This window comes from Syngnathoides biaculeatus, chromosome 13, assembly GCF_019802595.1.
Source record: "Syngnathoides biaculeatus isolate LvHL_M chromosome 13, ASM1980259v1, whole genome shotgun sequence".
NCBI lineage: Eukaryota > Metazoa > Chordata > Actinopteri > Syngnathiformes > Syngnathidae > Syngnathoides > Syngnathoides biaculeatus.
Genome location: NC_084652.1, coordinates 26,984,392 through 27,008,047, shown reverse-complemented (window position 1 = coordinate 27,008,047; position 23,656 = coordinate 26,984,392). Strand labels below are relative to the sequence as shown.

At 43.0% G+C, this 23,656-nt stretch overlaps 1 protein-coding gene across 5 annotated transcripts in view; it reads left to right on the top strand.

Annotated features, from left to right (window-relative positions):
• Positions 1–23,656, top strand: part of rnf2 (ring finger protein 2) — a 96,078-nt gene that overhangs the window by 16,311 nt on the left and 56,111 nt on the right. For 2 of the 5 annotated variants that reach the window (XM_061839508.1, XM_061839507.1), the window contains exons 2-3: positions 17,635–17,731; positions 17,857–18,017. In XM_061839508.1, coding sequence (XP_061695492.1) covers positions 17,645–17,731; positions 17,857–18,017 — 248 coding nt within the window. In that variant the 5' untranslated portion in view covers positions 17,635–17,644. Of the gene's footprint in view, positions 1–1,938; positions 1,958–8,536; positions 8,735–17,556; positions 17,732–17,856; positions 18,018–23,656 lie in introns of those variants that run through there. The other 3 variants (XM_061839511.1, XM_061839510.1, XM_061839509.1) reach the window with 3 other exon arrangements.

Below are 23,656 nucleotides of genomic sequence, written 5' to 3'. Positions count from 1 at the left end.
AGACAAAAAATTCTTACCCACAATGCACTTGCTCTGAAGTTGTGCAAGTGACCTATACAAATTCTCCCAAACTCTTACACTCTTGGTTAGTTTGTTTGTACAATGATGTGTGTGGTGGTGTCCATTCCTTGTGTAATGCATTTAGTTTGTTAGTCAGTCTTTTTCCTGCCACCACTACCATCTGAGTACAGATAATCAATCATGGTTTTGGCTGGTGTGGGCTGTGATAAGTTGATCTTATACTACAAAGTCACATGCAGTGGGTTCCTATTTCATCTAGTGGTTGTTCCATCATGGCTCGAGTTGTTTGCAGCAAGAGATCTCTTGTTCTTGTGGGAGGTTTTGTTTCACTGAAAATATGATTGCTGCCATGTCGTCAAAACCAGCCTCCAAGGTAAAACTGCAGAAGTTTACACAATATTTGTTAGGCACTTAAAGTGCAAGAAGAGTGTACGTCTTGCAGAGGGCGGTGTTACCCTGAACACAATGTTATCAGTGCTGCTCATCTGTTATGTTCCGGTTCCAGGTTTATTGAAGTGCGAGCACAATAATTTTTCTGTCCGAAAAGAAACGTGGCTGGGTGAAGATAAACATCAGAAGTTCTCCAGGAATTGTTTCAGATGCTTCTGCCACAAGACCCTGTCTTCAACGCTTAGTACAACATCCTTCCATTTTCAGAGCCTTGCTGTGTTGTGTCCCGGGTTCCTCCTGTATCTCTTCCATACGGCTACAGAGCATGCTGGGTAATGTAGTTGTTATATTATCTAACCCATAACACCACATCTGCCAACCTATAAAGAAATATCTACCACTTAAAAAAAAAAAAACTTAAAATTAGCATATAGTTCCGGTTTCAACTTTACTCTTAGCATTATAACTGATTGTAAACAACTCACAACAATGTGCAAAAATATAATTTTTCCATTGAATATGAAAATAATAAAAGTACTGGTACAAGTTCTCAAGGCATCTGGAAAACAGCTTATAAACATGTCAACATTCCACTTTTTTTTAAAACGTATATTGCATCTGAACAGCAACTCAGAATACCCCACTAAGTGTTCAACAGCTCTCAATCAGCCTCTTACGTGGCTGAAGATGTCTCTTAGGTCTAGACAATTCTGTAATAGCTTGTGATGCAGGAACCTTGATCAGAAAAGTGTCAGCACAGTCAGGCCTATTGTCAACCAGCTTGGTAGATTCAGGTGTGTCCTGCTGAACCTCTTCCTGGGCCACAGCGTCCTCCTGACTCTGCTGCAGCTGAAGGTCTGTGTGGTTCCTTCTCAGCGTTGATCCAACTCCCTCCTGCATGTGTCCAGTTTGGCTCCATGTGCCTGTGGAACAATCCCGAAGACACACAACATCTCCAGGCTTCAGCCTGGGCAGATGTTTTTCCGTTCGATCGCCCAACTGTCTCTGTTTCGCCTTTTAGTCCTCCTTTGCCACTCTGAGTGTGGATGCGCCTTTAGGTGTCAGCAGGTCTTCATTTACTGCCAGGTTAGAGCAGATGTGCCAGCATTTGTGCTGGTGACAGCCCATTTTGCAAACGTGCACTCCAGTAGATCTTCTGGAAGCTATCATTGGTCTGTGAGTTTCCATCCATACATCCATCCATACATCATTCCATCTATTTTCTTTGCTGCTTGTCCTCACAAGAGTCGCAGGGAGTGCTGGAACCTATCCCAGCTGTCAATGGGCAGGAGGCGGAGTACACCCTGAACTGGTTCCCAGCCAATCGCAGGGCACATGGAGATAGACAACAATTGCAGTCACAATCACACCTAGGGACAACTTAGAGAGTGCAATTAATGTTGCATTTTTTTTTTTGGGGTGTGGGAGGAAACGGGAGTACCTGGAGAAAACCGACATGCGAACTCCACACAGGCGGGTCCAGGATTGAATCCTTGACCTCAGAACTTTGAGGCCAAGGCTGTCCAGCTGCATCACCGTGCCGCCCGTAAGTACTGTGGTGTAACATTTGTTGTAATTAAGACTGTACCAATTTAAAGTGCTAATCCAGAGGAAATGTATTGCAGTCACTCACACTCACGCTCGCAAATCTACACTGTCGAGCACGAAAAATCACACGCGTAAAATTTGTTATTAGTAGAAATAGACAATCTCAGCGCATATGAAAACCAATCCAGCACAGTGAACCACAGCCTGACTCTTTCCTTCCTAATGTGGAAACACACTTCTTCTGCTTCTTTACCTGACCCCCCCCCCCTCTTAAAGAGGGAAACTTATAATTACAAACACCGTCCACCCACAAAGTCTAGGCTACGTAGCATGCTGCGTGTGTTTACTCTCGATAATAACGTTAAAAGTAAAAAAAAAAAAAGTGCTGTTGCTTCAATGAATGTTGGGGTATGCGAATAATAGAAGAAAAAGTGGTGAAACTGGACAAAATTTTCTTTTTTGAGTAAAAAACGTCTCGTCTGAAGCCAAAGTCAAAAGCACAGGATGAGATGGTATCTATTGTTAAAATTCCACCTTGGCACAGCCTGATCGAGAATGAAAGCACAGACAATACAGTGCACAAGAAGGTAATTCTGTATTTTAATTATAGGAGGCAACATAACAACCTTAAAACTGTTCGGGAGCATCATTTAGCTTTCAACGTGCACTGCTAAAAATATTCTGCAGGCAATAATTCAGTTTTACACCAAGAAAAACAGACAGGGATATCATTGTGAGTTAAAAAAAATGAAACAAAGGTGCAAGCGGCCTTTCAAATTTATAGTTCATAGTTGGCTTGGTTTAGTCACAGTCACTCACATTTGACGAGCACGACCGCGCTCGCGCGCCATCGCGCTCTGAGATCAGCACAGTTGAGCACGAAAAATCACGCACATAAAATTAGTTACGAGTAGAAAAAATAGATATTGAAAGACGTCAGATATTTTGTGTAGTCTTGACATTAATTTACGTGTTAATTTCATAAATGTTAACAAAACAATGCTGCTCCAAAACAATAAATCTTCACCTGGAAACAGGAAATGTAAGTTAACCATACTGAACGAGTTCGGAAGTGATGCCACAAGCGCATGTTCAGAGCTTCTTCACGTACTGCAAACGCATTTACGTTGAAAGTCATCAACATAATGAGCAATGTCAAAGGACATTCAGTTCCACCAGGGGTGCTCAATGTGTCGATCGCGAGGCAGTTTTGGTTGATCGTGTGACGGCGTGCCCCCCCCCCCCAAAAAAAAAGACGAAGACTATCATCCACCTCGTCACTTGATTTGGGTGTGGCCAATACGTCGAGTGCACTCACATAAAGGTGCGTTCTAGCAAGCCAGCCTCGTATTTACGGCAGTCGCGGCGTAGCGCGCATGCAAGCCCTGCTAAAGATAATACATAGGAGATCTTGATTTACTTTGACTTGATCTAAGTTTTAATGGTCATTTTCCCCTGGTACGCGTTGTCTTGAAGTTTCCCCTCTCCATGCTTTAGGAAGATATAGATCATCTACTGCTAGCTTTCATGAATGGATTGACAATATCGATACCGCCGTAAATTACACTAGATTATAACAATACGGTGAAGAAAATAAGGTATTGAACACCCTGCTATTTTACAAGTTCTCCCACTTAGAAATCATGGATGGGTCTGAAATTTTCATCGTAGGTGCATGTCCACTGTGAGAGAGATAATCTGAAAGGAAAAATCTAGAAATCACAATGTATGATTCTTTTTCACAATTTATTTGTCTGATACACTGCAAATACGTATCTATCTATCAGCTAAAATTCAAAGACCTGTTACTCCACCTTTGAAAGTCCACCTCCACTTTATGTATTATCCTAAATCAGATGCACCTGTGTGAGGTCATTAGGTGCATAAAGACACCTGTCCAACCCATACAATCAGTAAGACTCAAACTTGTAACATGGCCAAGACCAAAGAGCTGTCCAAAGACACCAGAGACAAAATTGTACAACTCTACAAGGCTGGAAAGAGCTACGAAAAAATTGCCAAGCAGCTTGGTGAAAAAAGGTCCACTGTTGGAGCAATCATTAGAAAATGGAAGAAGCTAAACATGACGGTCAATCTCAATCGGAGTGGAGCCCCATACAAGATATCACCTTGTGAGGTCTCAATGATCCTTGGAAAGGTGAGGAATCACCTCAGGACTACATGACAGGATTTGGTCAATGACCTGAAAAGAGCTGGAACTACCCTGTCCAAGGTGACTGTTGGTAATACAATATGCTATGGTTTGAAATCATGTATGGAATGGAAGATTCCCCTGCTTAAACCAGCACATGTCAAGGCCCTTCTTAAATTTCCCAATGACCATATGGACGATACAGAGGAGTCATGAGAGAAGGTTTTGTGGTCAGATGAGACCAAAATTGAACTTTTTGGTCATAATTCCACTAACGGTGTTTGGCGGAAGACGAATGATGAGTTCCATCCCAAGAACACCATCTCTCCTGTGAAGCATGGGGGTTGTAGCATCAAGCTTTGTGGGTGTTTTTCTGCGGCCATGTATTGTGAGATTTTGGGGAACAAACTTTTTCCCTCAGTCAGAGCATTGAAGATGGGTCGTGGCTGGATCTTTCAACATGACAATGACCCGAAGCACACAGCCAGGAAAACCAAGGAGTGGCTCTGTAAGAACCATATCAAGGTTCTGGCGTGGCCTAGCCTGTCTCCAGACTGTAGGGATTTTCGAGTTCGACCCTACATATATTCACGGATCAAGGAAGAGATGACCAATGATGGGATGGGTAAACAAAAAATGGATTTATTACAAAGGAATGTGCAATACAGACGTCCGGGTCTTATCTAGGTATCTGCCGCACACGAGACGTGCCTTCTGGCAGGATAGCCCAAAGAAGAAGACAAAAGCTGCCCGGTAGCACAAGGTTTTTATTTGTATGGGTCCATGTTAAAAGTGAAAGTAAAAATGAAAGTACAATAAAAGTAAAGTAGTCTTCAAGACCTAATCTCAATAGAATATCTTCGGAGGGAGCCGAAACTCCGTGTTTAGTAGTCTTCATTCCCTCTCTTGGTCTATGAAATAAAACACGAAAATCACAAAAGTAAACGAGTGCAGAGGCTCATAATTCAGAACTATCGTAAGCTTTAAACCTGCAGGAAAATACTAGTACTACAACTCAAAAACAGCAAAAATTTTCTAAAAAAGCAACAAAACTCAAATATAAGAACAACAGAATAATCACACAATATGAGCAAGGGGAATGCAATCACGGGGCATGTCAACATCATGATAATCAGGAAGCGGTGGAAGTTCAGTGTCATTTTCAAGAGGACCAACAGCAACAATAAAATCATCTTGAGGAGTAAAAGGTTATGTAAATACTTTTTGCTTGAAATATATTATGCGGATGCTGCGCGTGGCTTTGCTATGTTATAAAAGAAAAAAGAAAGCATTGCATATGAAACAAAGGTTGTCGGACAACTTGTTTGTGTTAAAGTGTTGTGTGACAGTAAAGACAAAAACCACAGGTAACAAAGCTGGGGAGAACTGAGAGGCCAAAAGTGCAAAGTGCAGTCAGAGTGCATCAACTGACAGACAACTTCGGCAAAGTGCGGTCAGACTTCGGACGAAGAACTAGATGATAGACACCACAGATGAGTCACAACACCCAGATGGGAGGAGAACGGAGTGAGCCAATTAATATGCATTTTGATTTAGGAAAATGAATATTCATGATGTGTTTCTATATAACTGGGCAACCCGGATGAGTGTGTTGTCTCTTGATGGTCACAAGGACACACATTTTTTTTGTGTCAGGGACCCGGGACCCAGACGTCTGTTTTAGTTTTATTGTTAGGAATAAAACTCCAATTGGTCTCTGATATTCTCTCTGACAGAACGGACACACCAAATTGTTAAGTACGTGGTGAGGAGGTAGACAGAGGTTGTGAAAGTTAAAATTTTGGAGTCAGATTAAGAAAAAGGTGAAATCCTAACAGGAGCAACCTGCGGCTGGGGTCAAATGAGAACATAATTGCCGCGGCCATCAGCAGGGGCACCAGCCTTCTCAATTAGACAGGTGAAAAGAGAGTGAATGCAAGGACAACAGCATCCACAGAGGGTGAGAATAGAGGTTGAAGAGAGCCAGAGAGATGAAGATTGATGAAATGACAGCCTTCCATTTACCAAACACATTCATTCACTTATCCCACATAGACGTGTCAACACCAGAGTGTTCCTTCATTTTCTTAGTGAGGAGTCCGCCATGTTGTGTGTTATTCGGCAAACACCTCCTTCCACGGCCAACACTGCATCTAATGCAGTTCTATTTTGGAAAGCCATAATAGATGTACCCTTAAGTTGCTCATGTAGCAGAGGTGGCCAACCAGTCGGAGATGAAAAGCCACATTTTTTACTGTGTCACGGCAAAGAGCCACATCATATACATTAATATCATTCCCTCCTCACAAGCATAGCTTTGCTGAGCCATATTTACTGTAAATATCACACACCAACATGATAACAAGGCAAATCGACTCCTACACAGTACCAATACCACAGGCCAGTAATTTTAAAAAGTTAAAATTGTGTGCTCTCTCACATAGGCAAACTACCAGTTCAACCAGGTCTTGTATGGCATAATGCTCATTGTATGGCATAATGCTCATCTAATGAAACACTAAAATACTCACATGATTGAAGGTCTCAGTGCAACTGTCAATCAGTAGCCATGCTAATGTCCGATATTCTCTGTTCAACAGTGTAGTGGGACAGTTGAAGGTCTTGCTTGTGTGTTGTCACACAGTTAGCCAATAAAGCTGATTCAGTGACATCACGAACCCATTAAAAAAAAATACCCTTCAATATATGGCTTTTTGGCCCTTCTGGTGTTCCAAGCCACTTGATATGATGCAAGCATTTGTCTCTGAATGCTTCATTATTAAAAAAAAACAAAACAAAAGACTGCATGTGCTTTTCTGTGTGATTTTTCAAAGTGACTAACTTGTGACTGGGAAGTGTAGTCCCTTTTGGAAATTCCAGGTCAATGTTAGTATGGAGAGAGCTGAAGTGAAAAATTGAACCTATGAAATGCAATTGACATCTGACATAAAATGGAGAGCATGGCTGGCCATAGCGGTCAACCAAAAAGTTATGAGCACACCCACTCTGGTAAAAACATCCTCTGTGCATCCACATATTTTTGTTTAACTGCATTTTTCCCTGGCATTTTAAGAGCGAAATTGACATGATTTTCTCCAAAGATCACCATTTGATTGGGAAACTTCCAGCTATTTTCATTCAATGCGAAAGCCAGTTTTGCGAAAATAACATGCTAATCATTCTTGCTGTGGTCATGTGACCATGTTCAGAAGATGCAGAGGAGATGTATTCTCCATGCTGAGGTCGTCCTGCTTGGGGTTCCTTCTCTCGATGCACACCTTCGAAGGAAGGCACTCTTCCCCGGTCGCATTCACGCTTTTTTTCCCTTCTCACCCTTCCGGCGCACATGCTGCAGGGTTTCGTCACACTTATGCATTGACGCACATGTACAGACACTCTGAGCTTGTTGTCACAATATGCATAACAACGGTAATAAACTCAAGCAAAACGCCCACACAGATACTGTAATCAATGCAGGGAACACTCAGTGGCAACGACCGTAATGAACTTAAGCAAAGTGCGCGTGCATGCACCTAAGGGGAGCTTAAATATGCTTTCGTACCTTCACGAGAGCCGCATGAAAGGAGGCAAAGAGCCCCATGCGGCTCGAGAGCCACAGGTTGGCCACCTGTGATACAGCTTCAAGTCCTTCAAGGGTGAAGTTGTCCAAATGTTGTGCATTATAATGGATGTAATTGATATGATCGACATTTTTGTTTGGAGTAACAGGGAACAGAGCGGAAATTACAGGTATATTTTCAAAACCGGCAACTACCTGATCAGCCAGTTTATGTTCATCTTGGACACCACGGGGACGCCAATAGCGTCAATGTAGGTGGGGTCGTCCTCAGTGAGCCAGGTAGGTTTGGACCAACGTGACCGGTGTAGGCCAAGAGCTTCCTGGAAGTGTTCAGGATCAAACGCCAGATCATCGAGGGTGACAGGAACAACGGAAATGGGTAAAAGTAAAGTCACTAATGCACATCTGCCTGAACTGTTGCACGGGAGGTGGCCGAAGATACGATCCCCTCCGCACTACCACCACACATTAGCACGGCTGACTGGTTGAACGAAAGGTGTTTCCTGGGTCTCTGCACACTGATCATCAGAGACATTGCCAATTGGGGCACCATTACCCTAAAGGAAAGTACAGGTGAAGTTTTGGCGTGCATGTTCTCCCCGTGCCTGCGTGGGTTTCCTCCGGGCTCTCCAGTTTCCTCCCACATTCCAAAAACATGCAACATTAATTGGACACTCTAAATTGCCCCTTGGTGTGATTGTGAGTGCAGCTTTTTGTCTCAATGTGCCCTGCGATTGGCTGGCAACCAGTTCAGGGTGTACCCCGCCTCCTGCCCGTTGACAGCTGGGATAGGCTCCAAGCACTCCCCGAGACCCACGTGAGGATAAGCGACGAAGAAAATGGACGGATGGAAACCAGTTTGGGTTTTTATTTCCAATCCGGGTCCCCACTCCGTTTCAGAAGATGGCGGTAATGCACATGATTACTTGCTAACCACCACATTGGACAAAAGAAGACGGAGAAGAAGAAGCTCTCCTTGTCTTCCTCATCTGCCATATTCCATACACCGAAACGTACTCTGTTCTACCAACCGACATTGTTGAGTAAGTAAATAGATCTTGTAATTGTGTTTTACGTGAGTGTTCGTGTCACCTCTGTTTTGTGTGAAAGTTTACCTTATAAACGTTTCACTTTTTGTTTACATCATAGTCTCATTTTGTGGTTCGACTACTGTTATTTTCCATATCACAACGTCTATAATAGCTAATCCTGTTGCAGCCGCTGGCGTTTAATTTTGGAGCATTTCCATGTATGGAGTGTAATGGTTGCCTGTTTAATGAAATTTTTCGTGTAGGTTTCATGGTATCGGCTCTTAAATATGTCTCCTATATTAGGAGTAAGAAAAGAAGCCTTATCTTAATGGCGATGCGAAGACACTCAGCATTAGCATTGATTTACATTTTAATCATTGAGGTAGAAAATTCAACTCCGCAAGCAAATATTCATCAATTACTGATTACATCAGTGAGAGGGATAGTTTTCCTCCCGTGTACAGTAAATATACTGTAAATCAATGCTGCATAGCACCTTCTCCATCAGTACTGCTGGAAGATGTAACAACTCCGTTGCTTCACTTTTCAAAATCATTGGAATGAGGGGCGATACGTGGATAAAATTAGATTTTTATACCACTTTTTATGTTGGAAATCAGGCCTAGTTTTCTTGCTAAGTAATCAACATAAATTAATTAGTGACCGAAGTGTTTTTTATTTTTTATTTTTTATTGGGTAGAAATCTGAAAAGAACAAGGATTACCTTGCGTGCATAAATAAGAAAACAATTTTCTTTGACCCCCGCCTAATCCACATGCCCAAAATCCGGTTCAGCAAAATGGAAAAGAAAAGGGCATTTTTATTGATTTTTGAACTTGTCAGTCATCACCTTTAATGTGAAGTCACCAGTAAATAAATCAGAAATCAAATATTTTACTCCAGCTCTGCTTCAATTAGATAGCTGTATGAAAGTCTTTGTGGCCGGCACGGTAGCTCAGCTGGAAAGCGTTGGCCTCACGGTTCCGAGATCCGGGTCCAATCCCGGACCCGCCTGTGTAGACTTTGCATGTTCTCCCTGTGCTTGCATGGGTTTTCTCCCGGCACTCCGGTTTCCTTCCACATCCCAAAAACATACAACATTAATTGGACACTCTAAATTGCCCCTAGGTATGATTGTTAGTGCAACTGTTTGTCTCGATCTGCTCTGCGATTGGCTGGCAACCAGTTCAGGGTGTATCCTGCCTCCTGCCCGTTGACAGCTGGGATAGGCTCCAGCACACCCCCCGCGATCCTTGTGAGGATAAGCGACGAAGAAAATGGATGGATGGATGGATGGATGGAAACCAGTTTGGGTTTTCATTTCCAATCCGGGTCCCCACTGCGTTTCAGAAGATGGCAGCCCTGGAAAACCTGGAAAATGATTTACCAAATTTCCAGTCCTGGAGAACACATGGAAAATGACAAAGAAAGTAAAATGTCTTGGCAAAGCTTGTTGTTCTGGAAAATAATTTTCCCTCCCTCTGCTTCTCTTTGCCTTGTGGGTGAACACAAACGGAATAAACATTTTATACATGTATGGTTTCAGATGGCTTGAATGGGCAGCGTTGAGCTGTAGCGCTTCTCTTCATCTCTGCTTCTAGCCGGCACAGTACCCCATGTGATGCTACCAACCAATCAAATTGCATATTCACTTAGAGCAGTTTTATTGCCCAGTGTTTCCATGTGACTTTGTTGCTAGATTTACCGACTTTTCTGGACCAAGTAAAGATTTATTGTCTCCAAAGAAGCACCAAAGCTAGAAACTTCAGTTCAAGTGTTGCTGTATATTGAGTGTGAGGTTTTTCTCCCTGTCTCTGCCTCTGAGTGACAGAGGAGCAGCATGGAGCTGTAGTGGGTGTGTCGTCAAATGAAAATGACCGTTACAATTTAGATCAAGTCAAAGTAAATTACAATCTCATACGTATTCTAGTTAGTGGGGCGGGCTGGGTGCGGGTGCACGCGCGCTATGCCGCGACTGCCTCTAATAGGAGGCCAGCTGGCTCGAATGCGCCTTTATGTACGTGCCCTCGACGTATTGGCCACAGCTGAATCAAGCAAGATGAGATGGATGATAGTCGAACGTCTTTTTTTTTTGGGCACGCCATCACACGATCAACGAAAAGTACCTCACGATACACATTGAGCACCCCTGGTGTAACTGATTTTCCTTTGACATGGGTCATTATGTTGATAACTTTCAACGTACATGCAAGTTAACTGTACTGAACATGCGCTTGTCGCATCACTTCCGGACATGTTCAGTACAGTTAACTTGCATTTCCTGTTTCCGGGTGAAGACTGATTTTGGAGCTCCCTTGTTTAGTTAACGTTTATGAAATAAACATGTCAATTAATGTCAAGACTACACAAAATAAGCGACATCTTTCAATATCTATTTTTTCTACTCTTAAATTTTACTTGATTTTTCGTGCTCGACTATGCAGATTTCAGAGCACGAGGCGCGTGAGCGCGGTCGCGCTTGTCAAATGTAAGTGACTGTAACCAAGCCAACTATGAACTATAAATTTGAAAGGTCGCTTTCAGCTTTGTTTCATTTTTCATTTTTTTTCCCATTTTTTTTTTAAACCGACAATGATATCCCTATCTGTTTTTCTTGTGTAAAACTGAATTATTGCTTGCAGAATATCTTTAGCAATGCATGTTGAAAGCTAAATGATGCTCCCAAACAGTTTTAAGGTTAATGTTATATTGCCTCCTTTATTTAAAATCCAGAATTAGCTTTTTGTGTACTGTATTGTATGTGCTTTCATCTTCTATCACACTAGACCAAGGTGGGATTTTAACATTAGACACCATCTCATCCTGTACTTTCTACTTTGGCTTCAGACCAGACATTTTTACTCAAAAAAAAAAAAGAGAAAATCCTGTCCAGTTTCATCACTTTTTCATTATTCATTATTCACATACCTTGACATTCATTAAAGCAACGGCACTTCTTCTTTTACCATCATTATGGAGAGTAAACACAAGCAGCATACTCTATGTAGCCCAGACTGTGTGGGTGGTCGGTGTATGTAGTCATGAGTATACCCCTTTAAGAGCCGAAGGACGGCAGAGTAAGATAAACAAGCAGAAGACCGTGTGCTTCCGTGTGGGGGGGGGGGGGGGGAACAAAAACAAAACACATGGAGCATGCTCTACGTAGCCTAGACTGTGTGGGTGGTCGGTATATGTAGTGATGAGTATACCCCTTTAAGAGCCGAGGGGGGGGCGGAGTCAGGTAACCGACCAGGAGTGGTGTGCTTCCATGTTAAAAAGAGTCAGGCTATGGTTCACTGCGCTGGATTGGTTTTCATGTGCGCCGAGTGTCTACGTATTTCTACTCATAACAAATTTTATGTGCGTGATTTTTCGTCCTCGACTGCAGATTTGTGAACGCGAAAGCGCATGAGAGCAGTTGCGCTCATCAAATTTGAGTGACTGCCTTTATTCAGCCAATGAAGTAAAGCAGCTGCCCACTCGTGTGATTTTTCCAGCCTAAGTGAGAGCAGAATGGCTTGCTTGTTGTGCATGCGTAATGTTTTTAAAGTAGCCAGAAACGAATGTCGTTTTTGCTGAAGTCTGTTGGAAGGCATGTTGGCTTTTTTTGTCAAATATTTCCACACCTCTTTGTATTTCCTGAATTATGATGGTCTTGGTTTCTTCAAAGAAGTTGTCCATATATTCAGTCCACTTGAATGGTGTGTTGGGTTGGATTCTCTGCTGATGCAAAAGCATATTCTACTTGGTTTACAAATCCAAACCAGCTTCGCACACCAGTGATAGTGCGAGGTTTGGGGAATCCCTTGATCGCTTCCAGAACCTGTGGGCATGGACGAACAGTTGTGGGGGTATATTTTAAACCTGCAAAATTGACTTCTCCTTTGGCAAACAAGAACTTTGATAGGTTGAGAATGATACCATTTCGGCCACGTGTGTCCAACTAATTTGCCACTTGGAGTAATGTAGGATGTAGGGAGACCACATGATTGTGTTATCAATGACCTTTGTTTTGTTGTCAATGTCACTAACTATTTCGTCAAATCGTCTGGTGTATACGTCTCCATATGCTATGTATCCCTGAGGGCACACTCGTTACCTGTACCGGCCCCAGGGTGTGATGAAGGTTGTCAGGTACCTGTCGTTAGGGTCGAATGCGATATTATGGTAGCCGGTCCAGGCAACAAAATTGCTTTTCCTTGTGTTCCGCGGGACCATGCGGGCTTGATGGAACGGCGATTGGGTCTAGTGTGTGTCTCTCTTGCCGCAGTGAATCAAAGCCTTGAAGTGAACTGAGGTTTACGAGATTCCTTTAAGCAGACGACCATTCGATGACACCATGAAACTGGGGTTCCGATTAGGAAAGACTCTATGACACTGAGCTGAACATCCTGATCAAGGCCGGCCTTCACCTGTTTTTCCCAGTGGACAGGGACTGGGATTTGTGTGTGGTGTGGCATCGGTGTCTACAATAAGTCTCATTGGGGGTCCTGACATCATGGGCAGCTTTTGAGGTTCACAGATATTGGATGTGCTACTTTTATAGTAGTCTAACAGCCATTGCTCTAGTTTTTCTCTGTTCTCTTCATTGGCTGGAAAGAGTAGGGATGTATGGGAGCGGAGGGTTTGCGGAGAGGGCAGTTTCAACAGTCTTCATCAGGGCTATTGTCAGTGTCACTGTGAAAGGCAGAAGTGTCTGTTATGACTGACTCAATGGAGGGGAAATGAGTGTGGTATTATGCTTAGATCCCTACAGGTCTCCATGGATAGGAAGACTTTGTCTATTGAACTTGTGTGACTGAATGCACGTTTAATGGCAGCATAAAAGTGATACACACTCATTTGTAAATTAAGTTTGTGGGTGATTATAATTTCTGACAAAGTGGAACCATCATTTTTTGGTCAGCTGTTAGCTTAGCTGGTCAGCTGATTTGGATAAAAGACTTTGAACTCATTGCTAAATACTTAAAATATGGCCATTAGTTCATTTATAGATATGTGTTTGAGTAAAATAAACTTTTTTGTAGTCTTTCCTCATTTACCGTTGGAAGTCTAATCTCAGATTCAGGAGGAGCAATGGGATTTTCTTTCTGGCCGTGAAACAGTGGATCATTTCTACACCCTCGGCAGGATCCTCGAGGGATGCGTGGGAAGTTCGCTTAACCAGGCGACATGTTTTGTGGACTTGGAGAAGGCATTTGACAGTGTCCCTCGTGGAGTCCAGTGGGGGGTTCTTCGGGAGTATGTCGGACCGAACCCCTTGATACGGGCTGTTTGGTCCCTGTCCGACTGGTGTCAGAGTTTGGTCCGCATGGCTGGCAAAAAGTTGGACTTGTTTCCAGTGAGAGTTGGACTCCCCTAAGGCTGCCCTGTGCCGCCGATTTTGTTAATTTTTATGGACAGAATTTGTAGTTAAAACGGAGGTGTATACAGGGTGTCCGGTTTGGCGGTCTCAGCATTGCATGTCTGCTCTTTGGAGATGATGTGGTTCTGTTGGCTTCATCAAGCTGTGATCTCCAACGCTCACTGGAGTGGTTTATGTCTGAGTGTGAAATGGGATGAGAATCAGCACCTCTAAATCTGAGACCATGGTCCTCAGTCGGAAAAGGTTGGCGTGCCCTCTCTGGTAGAGGAGTTCAAGTATCTTGGGGTCTTGTTCACGAGTGAGGGAAGAATGGAGCGGGAGATCGACAGGCGGATCGGTGCACCATCTTCAGTGATGCGGACTTTGGTCACCATGTTTGCTTTGGACTCTGCGCTCCGCTATTTGTGAATCAGTCAATCTCAGAGCTCTACTGGGTTTGTATTCCGTAAGCATTTATTTCATGTAATCAGGACCGAAATCATTTAGCGATTTATAGACCAGTAGCAGAACTTTGAAATCTATTCTAAAGCTGACTGGAAACCAGTGCAAGGACTTTAGGATTGGAGATATATGCTCTGACCGCTTTGTTTTGGTCAGAACGCGAGCTGCATCATTCTGAATGTCCTGCAGCTGTTAAATACGCTTTTCGGGGAGTCCACTCTGAAGACCGCTAGAGTCAAGTCTACTTGAGGTTAAAAGCATGGATGAGCTTTTCCTGGTCTGCTTGACACATACAAGACTTGACTCTAGATATCTTTTTCAGATGGTAGACGGAGAGGACTGAGGAGAGGCGTAAAGAATACATTTAGATGCGACGCAGGGCAAAGGTAGAGGTGGCAAAGGCTAAACGAGGCATATGACAACATGGACACCAGGTTGGATGCGAAAGAAGGAGGAAAGGTTCTCTACAGGTCGGCCAGACAGAGGGATAGAGATGGGAAGGATGTGCAGCAAGTAAAGGTGATTAAGATAGCAATGGAAATATGTTGACTGGTGCCAGTAGTGTACTAAGTCGATGGAAAGAGTGAAGTTAATGAATGAAGAAAATGGGAGAGAAGGTAGGGTAGAAGAGGCAAGTGTGAATGACTGGCAAGTGGCTTTGATTACTAAGGGAGAGGTTAGAAAGGCACTGAACAGAATGAAAAATGGAAAGACAGTTGGTCCCGATGACATACCAGTAGAGGGATGAAGCAATTTGGTGAGGTGGCTGTGGAGGTTTTGACCAACTTATTCAATGGAATACTAGTGGGAGAGAAGATGCCAGAAGAATGGAGGAAAAGTGTGCTAGTCCCCATTTTTAAGAACAAAGGTGATGTTCAGAACTGTGGAAACTACAGAGGAATAAAGATGAGCCACCCAATTAAGTTATGGGAAACAGTAGTGGAGACTAGACTCAGGACAGAAGTATCTGCGAGCAACAGTATGATTTCATGTCTAGAAAGTGTACCACAAATCCACTATTTGCCTTCAGGATGCTCGTGGAAAAGTACAGAGAAGGTCAGTAGGAGCTACATTGTATCTTTGTAGACCTAGAGAAAGCTCATGACAAAGCACCAAGAGAGGAACTATGATACTGCATGCGCAAGTCTGGTGTGGTGGAGCAATATGTTAGAATAGTACAGGACATGTATGAGGGTAGCAGAACAGCAGTGAGATGTGCCATTGGTGTGTCAGAAGAATTTAAGGTCGAGGTGGGACTGCATCAGGGTTCCGCACTGAGCCCCTTCCTGTTTGGGGTAGTAATGGATAGGGTGACAGACGAGGTTAGACTGGATTTCAAATACTTGGGGTCAACAATACAGAGCAATGGTGAGTGTGGTAAGGATGTGAAGGAATGGGTCCAAGCGGGGTGGAACAGTTGGTGGAAGGTGTCTGGTGTTCTATGTGACAGAAGAGTGTCCGCCAGGATGAAGGGCAAAATTTATAAAACAGTGGTGAGGCTGGCCATGATGTATGGATTAGAGACAGTGGCCCTGAAGAAACAACAGGAAGCAGAAGTTCAGGTAGCAGAAATGAAGCTGTTGAGGTTCTCGCTTGGTGTGAACAGGTTGGATAGGATTAGAAATGAGCTCATTAGAGGCACAGTCAAAGTTGGCTGCTTTGGAGACAAGGTGAGAGAGAGCAGACTTTGATGGTTTGGACATGTTCAGAGGTGAGAGAGTGAGTATGTTGGTTGAAGGATGCTGGGGAGGGAGCTGCCAGGCAAAAGAGTGAGAGGAAGACCAAAGAAAAGGTTGATGGATGTTGTGAGGGAGGACATGAGGACAGTGGGTGTTCGAGAGGGAGGAGGATGCACGAGATGGGCTTAAATGGAAAAATATGACACCCTGTGGTGACCCCTAACGGGACAAGCCGAAAGGAAAAGAAGACTCCAGGTTCCTCCCACATCCTTAAAAACACACACTAATTGGATACTCTACATTGGCCGAAGGTGTGATTATGAGTGCGGCTCTTGTCTGTCTCTCTGTGCCCTGTGATTGGTTGGCAACCAGTTCATGTGTACCCCTGCCTGATGATAGCTGGGATAGGTTCCAGCACTCTTACGACCTCTGTGAGGATAAGCGGCAAAATAAATGGATGGATGGATAAACCACCTCTCATAACACTTTTTTTCTACAGTAACGTTGGCTGGTAGATCATTCCATACATCCACCATCCACACAGAGATGTAATTGTGAAGGGGTTGGCCTGAAGTTCTACCTGTCACAGGTATTGACGAGACCAAAAAAAACATAAAAAGTGGGAATAAAAAGATCAAGGGAGAACGAGCTAATTGTTTCTCTGTACTTATATTTTTCAGATTTTATCAGGTATTTATTGCACAGACTATGACTTTGTCTTCTGCATCGGGCATGGTTTGCACCAATTCAGTTTAAGCGGTTGTGACGTGTAAGTCTAGTTCAGCAATCAAACGAGACGAGTCACATCACATGTCATCTTCTTTGGGCTTTGATTCAGGGTACCTTTATGTCCTCTACACTGATTTTTTTTTTTTTTTTTTTTTGGTCTGAGAGTTTCTTTTGTTTGGGAGCTCGTGTAATGTGAGGGGTTAGCTGTACATCAAGAATGCAGGTCAAATTCAAGTTAAATTCTTACATCAGTCATGTTTGTGTATTGGAGTTTGTGTGTGGCCTTTGAACTTTGTTTAAATTTTTACAATTCACAGGTCAAAATGACCCGTAAGACAGTTTTTGTACCGTAGTAGTCAACAGCATACATGGAATCAGAAACAAAAGCAAAGTATCACTTTTTCTGATTAGGGGGTCCCTTTAGGAAAGGAAAAGAGAGGAAAATTTCAGGTTGAAAAAAAAAACCTGATAGTTTAGAGTGCTTTTTCTTCAACTCAAAATGGTAGTGGGTCACTTTTGACCTGTAAGACAACAAAAGTGTTCAGATCCATTAGAACAGTTAACATGAATAATGCTTTTTAAGGGTTTTTTGACAAATTTTTATGTCATCTGTTTTTCAGTCATACAGACATTTAAGGAATATTATTCCTCCCTACTCACCGTCCTGACGACACATCTTGTTGCATATCTTGTTTCAGTTATACGGTGATGACTCAGACAGTTCAGACCAATGGGGTTCAACCCCTCAGTAAGACTTGGGAGTTGAGCCTTTATGAACTGCAGAGAACTCCACAGGTAAAATGTTTTTTTTCATTTATTTATAGTTTTTACAATGAATCAATTTATAATCCGAAGCGGAGTTGCGTAAAAAGATTTTTCAATGTACAGTTGCTTACTAACCCTGTTTTATATTGCTATAGGAAGCTATAACAGATGGGCTGGAAATTGCAGTTTCACCCAGGTCCTTACACAGTGAACTAATGTGTCCTATCTGTCTGGATATGCTGAAAAACACAATGACAACCAAAGAATGCCTGCACCGTTTCTGTGCCGATTGCATAATCACAGCTTTGCGATCTGGGTATGTATATAATTTTTGTGCTTGTTTTTGTCATGTTTAATTTTGTCATCTTCACAAAAGTTTAGAATTGCTTTATTAAGTTTAATCCATTAATGTACCTCAAACAATCATCCCAGAACAGTTTCTGTAATTTCTTGTGTATTATGCACAAAATTTTCCCAGAATATCTTCAAAAAGTCAATAGAGCGCATTACATTTTGGTATAAATTAAAAAGATCATATACAGGTTGATCAGCTGAGAAAAAAATGTATACATTTCCATATCAAGATGATATTCAATGTCTTGTACACATATGTATAACGGTAATGTGTGCCGCCAACGTGAAATTCCTGAACTGCTCGCGGGAGTTTGCCATTTTACGATTGTTAACGTAACGTTTGGTGCAGTAGCAACAAATATATGTTATCAGAAACTGCTGCCTCTGAGTTTGTTTTAACTTAAACTAAGACAAAAAACGTCAACTACAAGGGCTAGTTATGTAGCCACCTTTAAAAGTGTCATCACTGCTGGCGGAGAAGTGAGTAACCGAAAAGTTACACAGCAGTTCAAATTGGCTGAGTCAAATGTAAGATTGTGGACGAAGACGAAAGTGAAAATAATCCATCAAAAACCACATGGAAGAGTTTTGTGATCTGGGAGAGCTTCACAGTTCCCGGAGATGGAGGAAAAGCTGTTATAGATTGTAGCCAAATGGAGGGAAAGAGGCTGCGCGATGGCGCTTCGCTTCAAAGCACTGACAATAATTAGGAATAAAAGGAACAGGATTTGAAAAATGGTTCCTCAAAAAAGCCATGGATGGCACAAAGGATGATATGCTGTAGGAGGAAGATGCGATCACTGCTCATGTTGCAATGCAGAAGGTACCAGAACTGGACCAAGTCATCAATCAGAATTAGCTTTAATGGCCAAGTGTGTAAAAGCACACAAGGAAGCAGTCGGTGCTGCCCTGGTATGACATGCAGAACAAAGAACAAGGAACATCATAGCAACAAGCTCTAGACGCATTTCTGTTAAAAGGAACGACCGTAATTTCTCAAGTATAATACACCCATAGTATGATGCGCACCCCCAAAATTGACCTAAAAAATCAGGAAAACCCTTTTACCAATGTACAAATGTGCAGTACCAATTTGCTGCAATCCTTATTCTTTACCTTTCTGCTTGTCCCGATTAGGGGACATCTTTTCCCATCTAATCCTATTTCATGCATCTTCCTGTCTAACACCCACAGTCTTCAAGTCCTCCCTCAAAACATCCATCAACTTTTCCTTTGGTCTTTCTCTTGCTCTTTTGCCTTGCAGCTCCATCCTCAGCACCCTTCTACCAATAATACTCAATCTCTCGCCTCTGTGACATGTCCAAACCATCGAAGTCTGCTCTCTCTTACCTTGTCTCCAAAACATCCAACTTTGGTTGTCCCTCTGAGCTCATTTCTATCCTATCCAACCTGCTCACTACGAGCGAGAACCTGAACATCTTCATTTCTACAACCTCAACTTCTGCTTCCTGTTATTTCTTCACTGCAACCGTACATCATGGCCGGCCTCGCCACTGTTTTATACTTTAGACTTTGCCCTTAAAAAAGGGAAAATCTCATCCAGTTTCACCACTTTTTCTTCTATTATTCACATACCTTGACATTCATGAAAGAAACAGCACTTCTATTTTTTTTTTACCATTATTAGAGCGTAAACAAGCAGCATGCTCTACATCAGTGTTTTTCAACCTTTTTTGAGCCACGGCACATTTTTTACATTGGAAAAATTTTGTGGCACGCCACTAACCAAAAATGTTACAAAATGACACTCTCTATAATATATTTAATTACAATATAATTTCTCAATTTATTTATGTCAGTCAGTGTGAAACCTGGGCCAGTTTAGATGAACACAAAGCCGATATCCTGGCAGGAATAGAAGAAAGACACACACGAAGCTCTTCTTCAACAGCTCTCAGTTTTTAGTTTTTATAGCAGGTAGGCTTGAAAAGCTCAGCTCACACAGATATGTTGTGGAAAATGGGAGCAATGTCAGAACAGCTTTGTTGGCAGCAGTCAACCAAAAACTGTCCAAAGGAAGATCAGCAAATCTTAGTTTTAAACCACGATCCTGTTTCAGTTCAGTTAGTTCCTCCTGCTCTGTAAAGTCATGTCCTTTCCAGCAACTGATGCCGAGCTGTATGGGTCCCTAACCAAGTCAAAGCATCCAGTGGAGGCTGAAGAGAAATAAAATGACAACTTCTCCTCAAGACTTTTCAAATGTTTACCTATTACCTCAGACAGTGCAGCAGTGTTGCTTTGCCGTTTGTCTGTGAGTGGGAATATCTCCAGGTTGGCACGTTGCACATGTTGTTGCCAGAGGTGCACCTTTAAACGGAATCCATTTATTTTATCTGTGCTTGTAAGCAGGTTTTCATTTCGGCCCTGCATCCTTGTGTTCAGTTCATTAAGATGATGAAATATATCAGCCAGGTATGCCAGCTTTGCGCACCACTCATCACTTGCAAACAGACTTGAGTAATCAGACCTCTCATTTGTCAGAAACATTTTAAGTTCCTCTCGCAGCTCATACACACGGGTCAGCACCTTACCGCGCGACAACCATCGGACCTCCGTATGGAGCAATAAGGCTTTATGCTCCGCTCCCATTTCCTCACACAGAGATGCGAATATACGGCTTTTCAGAGGTCGTGTCTTTACAAAGTTCACTATGCGCACCACATCGTCCAACGCAGGAACCAGTTCTGCTGGTAAAGTCTTAGCAACGAGGGCCTCACGGTGCAAAAAATTGTGCGTAACAATCAGATCTGGGTTTCTTTCCTTCACTCTACTCACGAAGCCTTTGGTGCGCCCGACCATGGCTGCAGCTCCATCAGTGCACACACTTGTCCAGTTTTCCCACGTATGTCATCCCTGGTCAAGATATTCCGATGTGACCCGAAAAATTTCCTGTTTTTGTTTTTTCTGGCATTGCCTTGCAAAATAGGAAGTTTTCTCGAATGGCATCTCTATCCACAAAACGCACATTGGCCAAGAGCTGAGATGTCCACTAATATCTGTAGACTCGTCAACTTGCAACCCAAATTTCCAATGATATGATGTTTTCCAAAACATGGCTTTCGATGTCTGTAGACATGTCATCAATACACCTGGCAATTGTGTTATCAGAGAGCGGGACTTTAGCTATGTCTTTAACCGCATCAGGGCCGAGCATCTCGTTGACAATGGCTTTACAGGCAGGTAGTATTGATGTCTCTGCCACAGTGTGCGGCTTTTTTGATTTAGCATCAAGTTCGGCGACTAGGTAACTAGCTTTGACCGCTTTCTCATTTACCTTTGTGGTTTTTCTCATAAACGTTGCCCGTTTCTCTGTGTTTACACGCAGGCGAACAAAATAGTCTATCGGCTTGTTTTGAAGCGACGGGTGTGTCGTTTGGAGATGGCGTTTAAGCTTGCTTGGCACCATGGCGCTGTTGGATAGCTTCTCGCCACATACCAGGCATAATGGAATAGGTGTCGTCTCATCCCCGGTGAAAGTAAATCCAAACGAAAGATGGCTTTCACTATATTGCCTTGAGCTCACCGTCTTTGCTTTCTTTTTCCCACAACTCATACTAGGGCCTTCATCGGGGTCAGAATCTTGTCCAGGGCCCAGTTCGGAGTTTGCAGTGTTCCTTTTTAAAAACTTCTCCATGACTGTCACCACGGCCTCTCAGGTGCATCACTAATTCTCTTGGAGGAACAAGGCAATCAGCTACGTGTTGCCACACGGACAAATATTAGATTACTGTTTACAGCACGGACACTGGACAATGACATAATATTTGGAGAAAATTATTAATAAATGTTAATTTAAAAAAAAAAGTGATATTGGATAATTTCTCACGGCACACCTGACGATCTCTCACGTCACACTAGGGTGCCGCGGCGCAGTGGTTGAAAATCACTGCCATAGAACACCAGAAATCTTCCGACAACAGTTCCACCCAGCTTGGACCGGTTTCTTTACTTCGTTCCCACACTTTCCATTGCTCTGTATTGTTGACCCCAAGTATTTGAAGTCGTCCACCCTTGCTATCTCTTCTCCCTGGAGCTTAACTCTTCCCCCACCGCCTCTCTCATTCTTGCAAATATACTCTTTTAATTGGGCTAATCTTCATTCCTCTCCTTTCCAGTGCGTGCCTCCATCTCTTTAATTGTTCCTCCACCTGCTCCCTGCTTTCACTGCAGATAAGACTATCATCTGCAAAAATCATGGTCCAAGGGGACTCCAGTCTAACCTCATCTGTCAGCCCATCTATGACTACCGCAAACAGGAAGGGGCTCAGCGTGGATCGCTGATGCAGTCCCACCTCCACCTTAAATTCTTCTGACACACCTATGGCACATCTCACTGATACTCTGCTGTCATCATATATGTCCTGTACTATTCTAACATATTTCTCCATCACACCGGACTTGCGCATGCAGTACCACAGTTCCTCTCTTGGTATTCTGTCACGCTTTCTCGAGCTCTACAAAGACAAAATTTAGCGCCTTCTAACCTTCTCTGTACTTTTCCATGAGCATCCTCAAGGCAAATAATGCATCTGTGGTCCTCTTTCTAGGCATCAAACCAAACTGTTGCTCGCAGTTACTTCCTTCTGGCCTGAGTCTCGCCTCCACGACTCTTTCCCATAACTTCATTGTGTGGCTAATCATTTTTTATCCTCTGTAGTTTCCACAATTCTGAACATCGCCTTTGGTTTTATTGAAAGGATCGGTGCTGGTCGGCGCTCAGGAGACAAAGACGACACTCAACAAAAGACCAACGTTCCCAAATGCTATTTAGCCTCAATAACTGGCATATTTATTTCGACCAAATGCAAGTTCTCAAAATACAGTTGACATTGCGTGAAATCAATCATATGAGCCCCTTACCTATGCCGAGAAGGTGGAGAGCCGTTCACCCAGGGAGAGGTCCGCTTGTCAACCAGCTGGGCGTCCGTATGAAACCCGCAGCAGACTCTACCTGTTTGTACTCTGGATCTCTCTATTATACTTTTCAGTTGCGTGCGAGAGAAAGGGCGGGTGGCCTACCCGTCCCACCTGGCGCCGCAACGATTGTTTCCTGATTTACTATTGACACCTAAGTGTGTCCTTCAGGCTCTGAAAAACATCTTACGCAGCCATAACTGTCAAGACATCCCACAACAATGTTTGTCTTTGGTATGCATGCGGACAAGATAGTGAAACGGTCCAGACGTCTTGACCAGAAAAACAGGTGATGCGAAAAACAAGTGAGTGATACGAAAAACAAGTGTGTATGCATGCAAACAAGATAGTGAAAAACAACTTATATAACCATGGTTGCACAATACATTCGGGTATTCAACGGTTATGGGAAGCATCACTAATTAACACTCCTTTCATTCCACTCTTGAGGCTTCACATATTAGTTGATATACCTGTCAAACGTCGATGGTAACACTATTCCATTTCCAGTGTGATTCATGATGTCATGAAAGAACATGGACCATAATTCCCGCAACGTTAGGTTTCTGTGAATATATTGATGTGATAAACATCCTTGCCATCTAGCATAAATGTATACATGAGTGGGGTGAGGCACCAACTTAACAGTGTAGTTCTCGACACGGA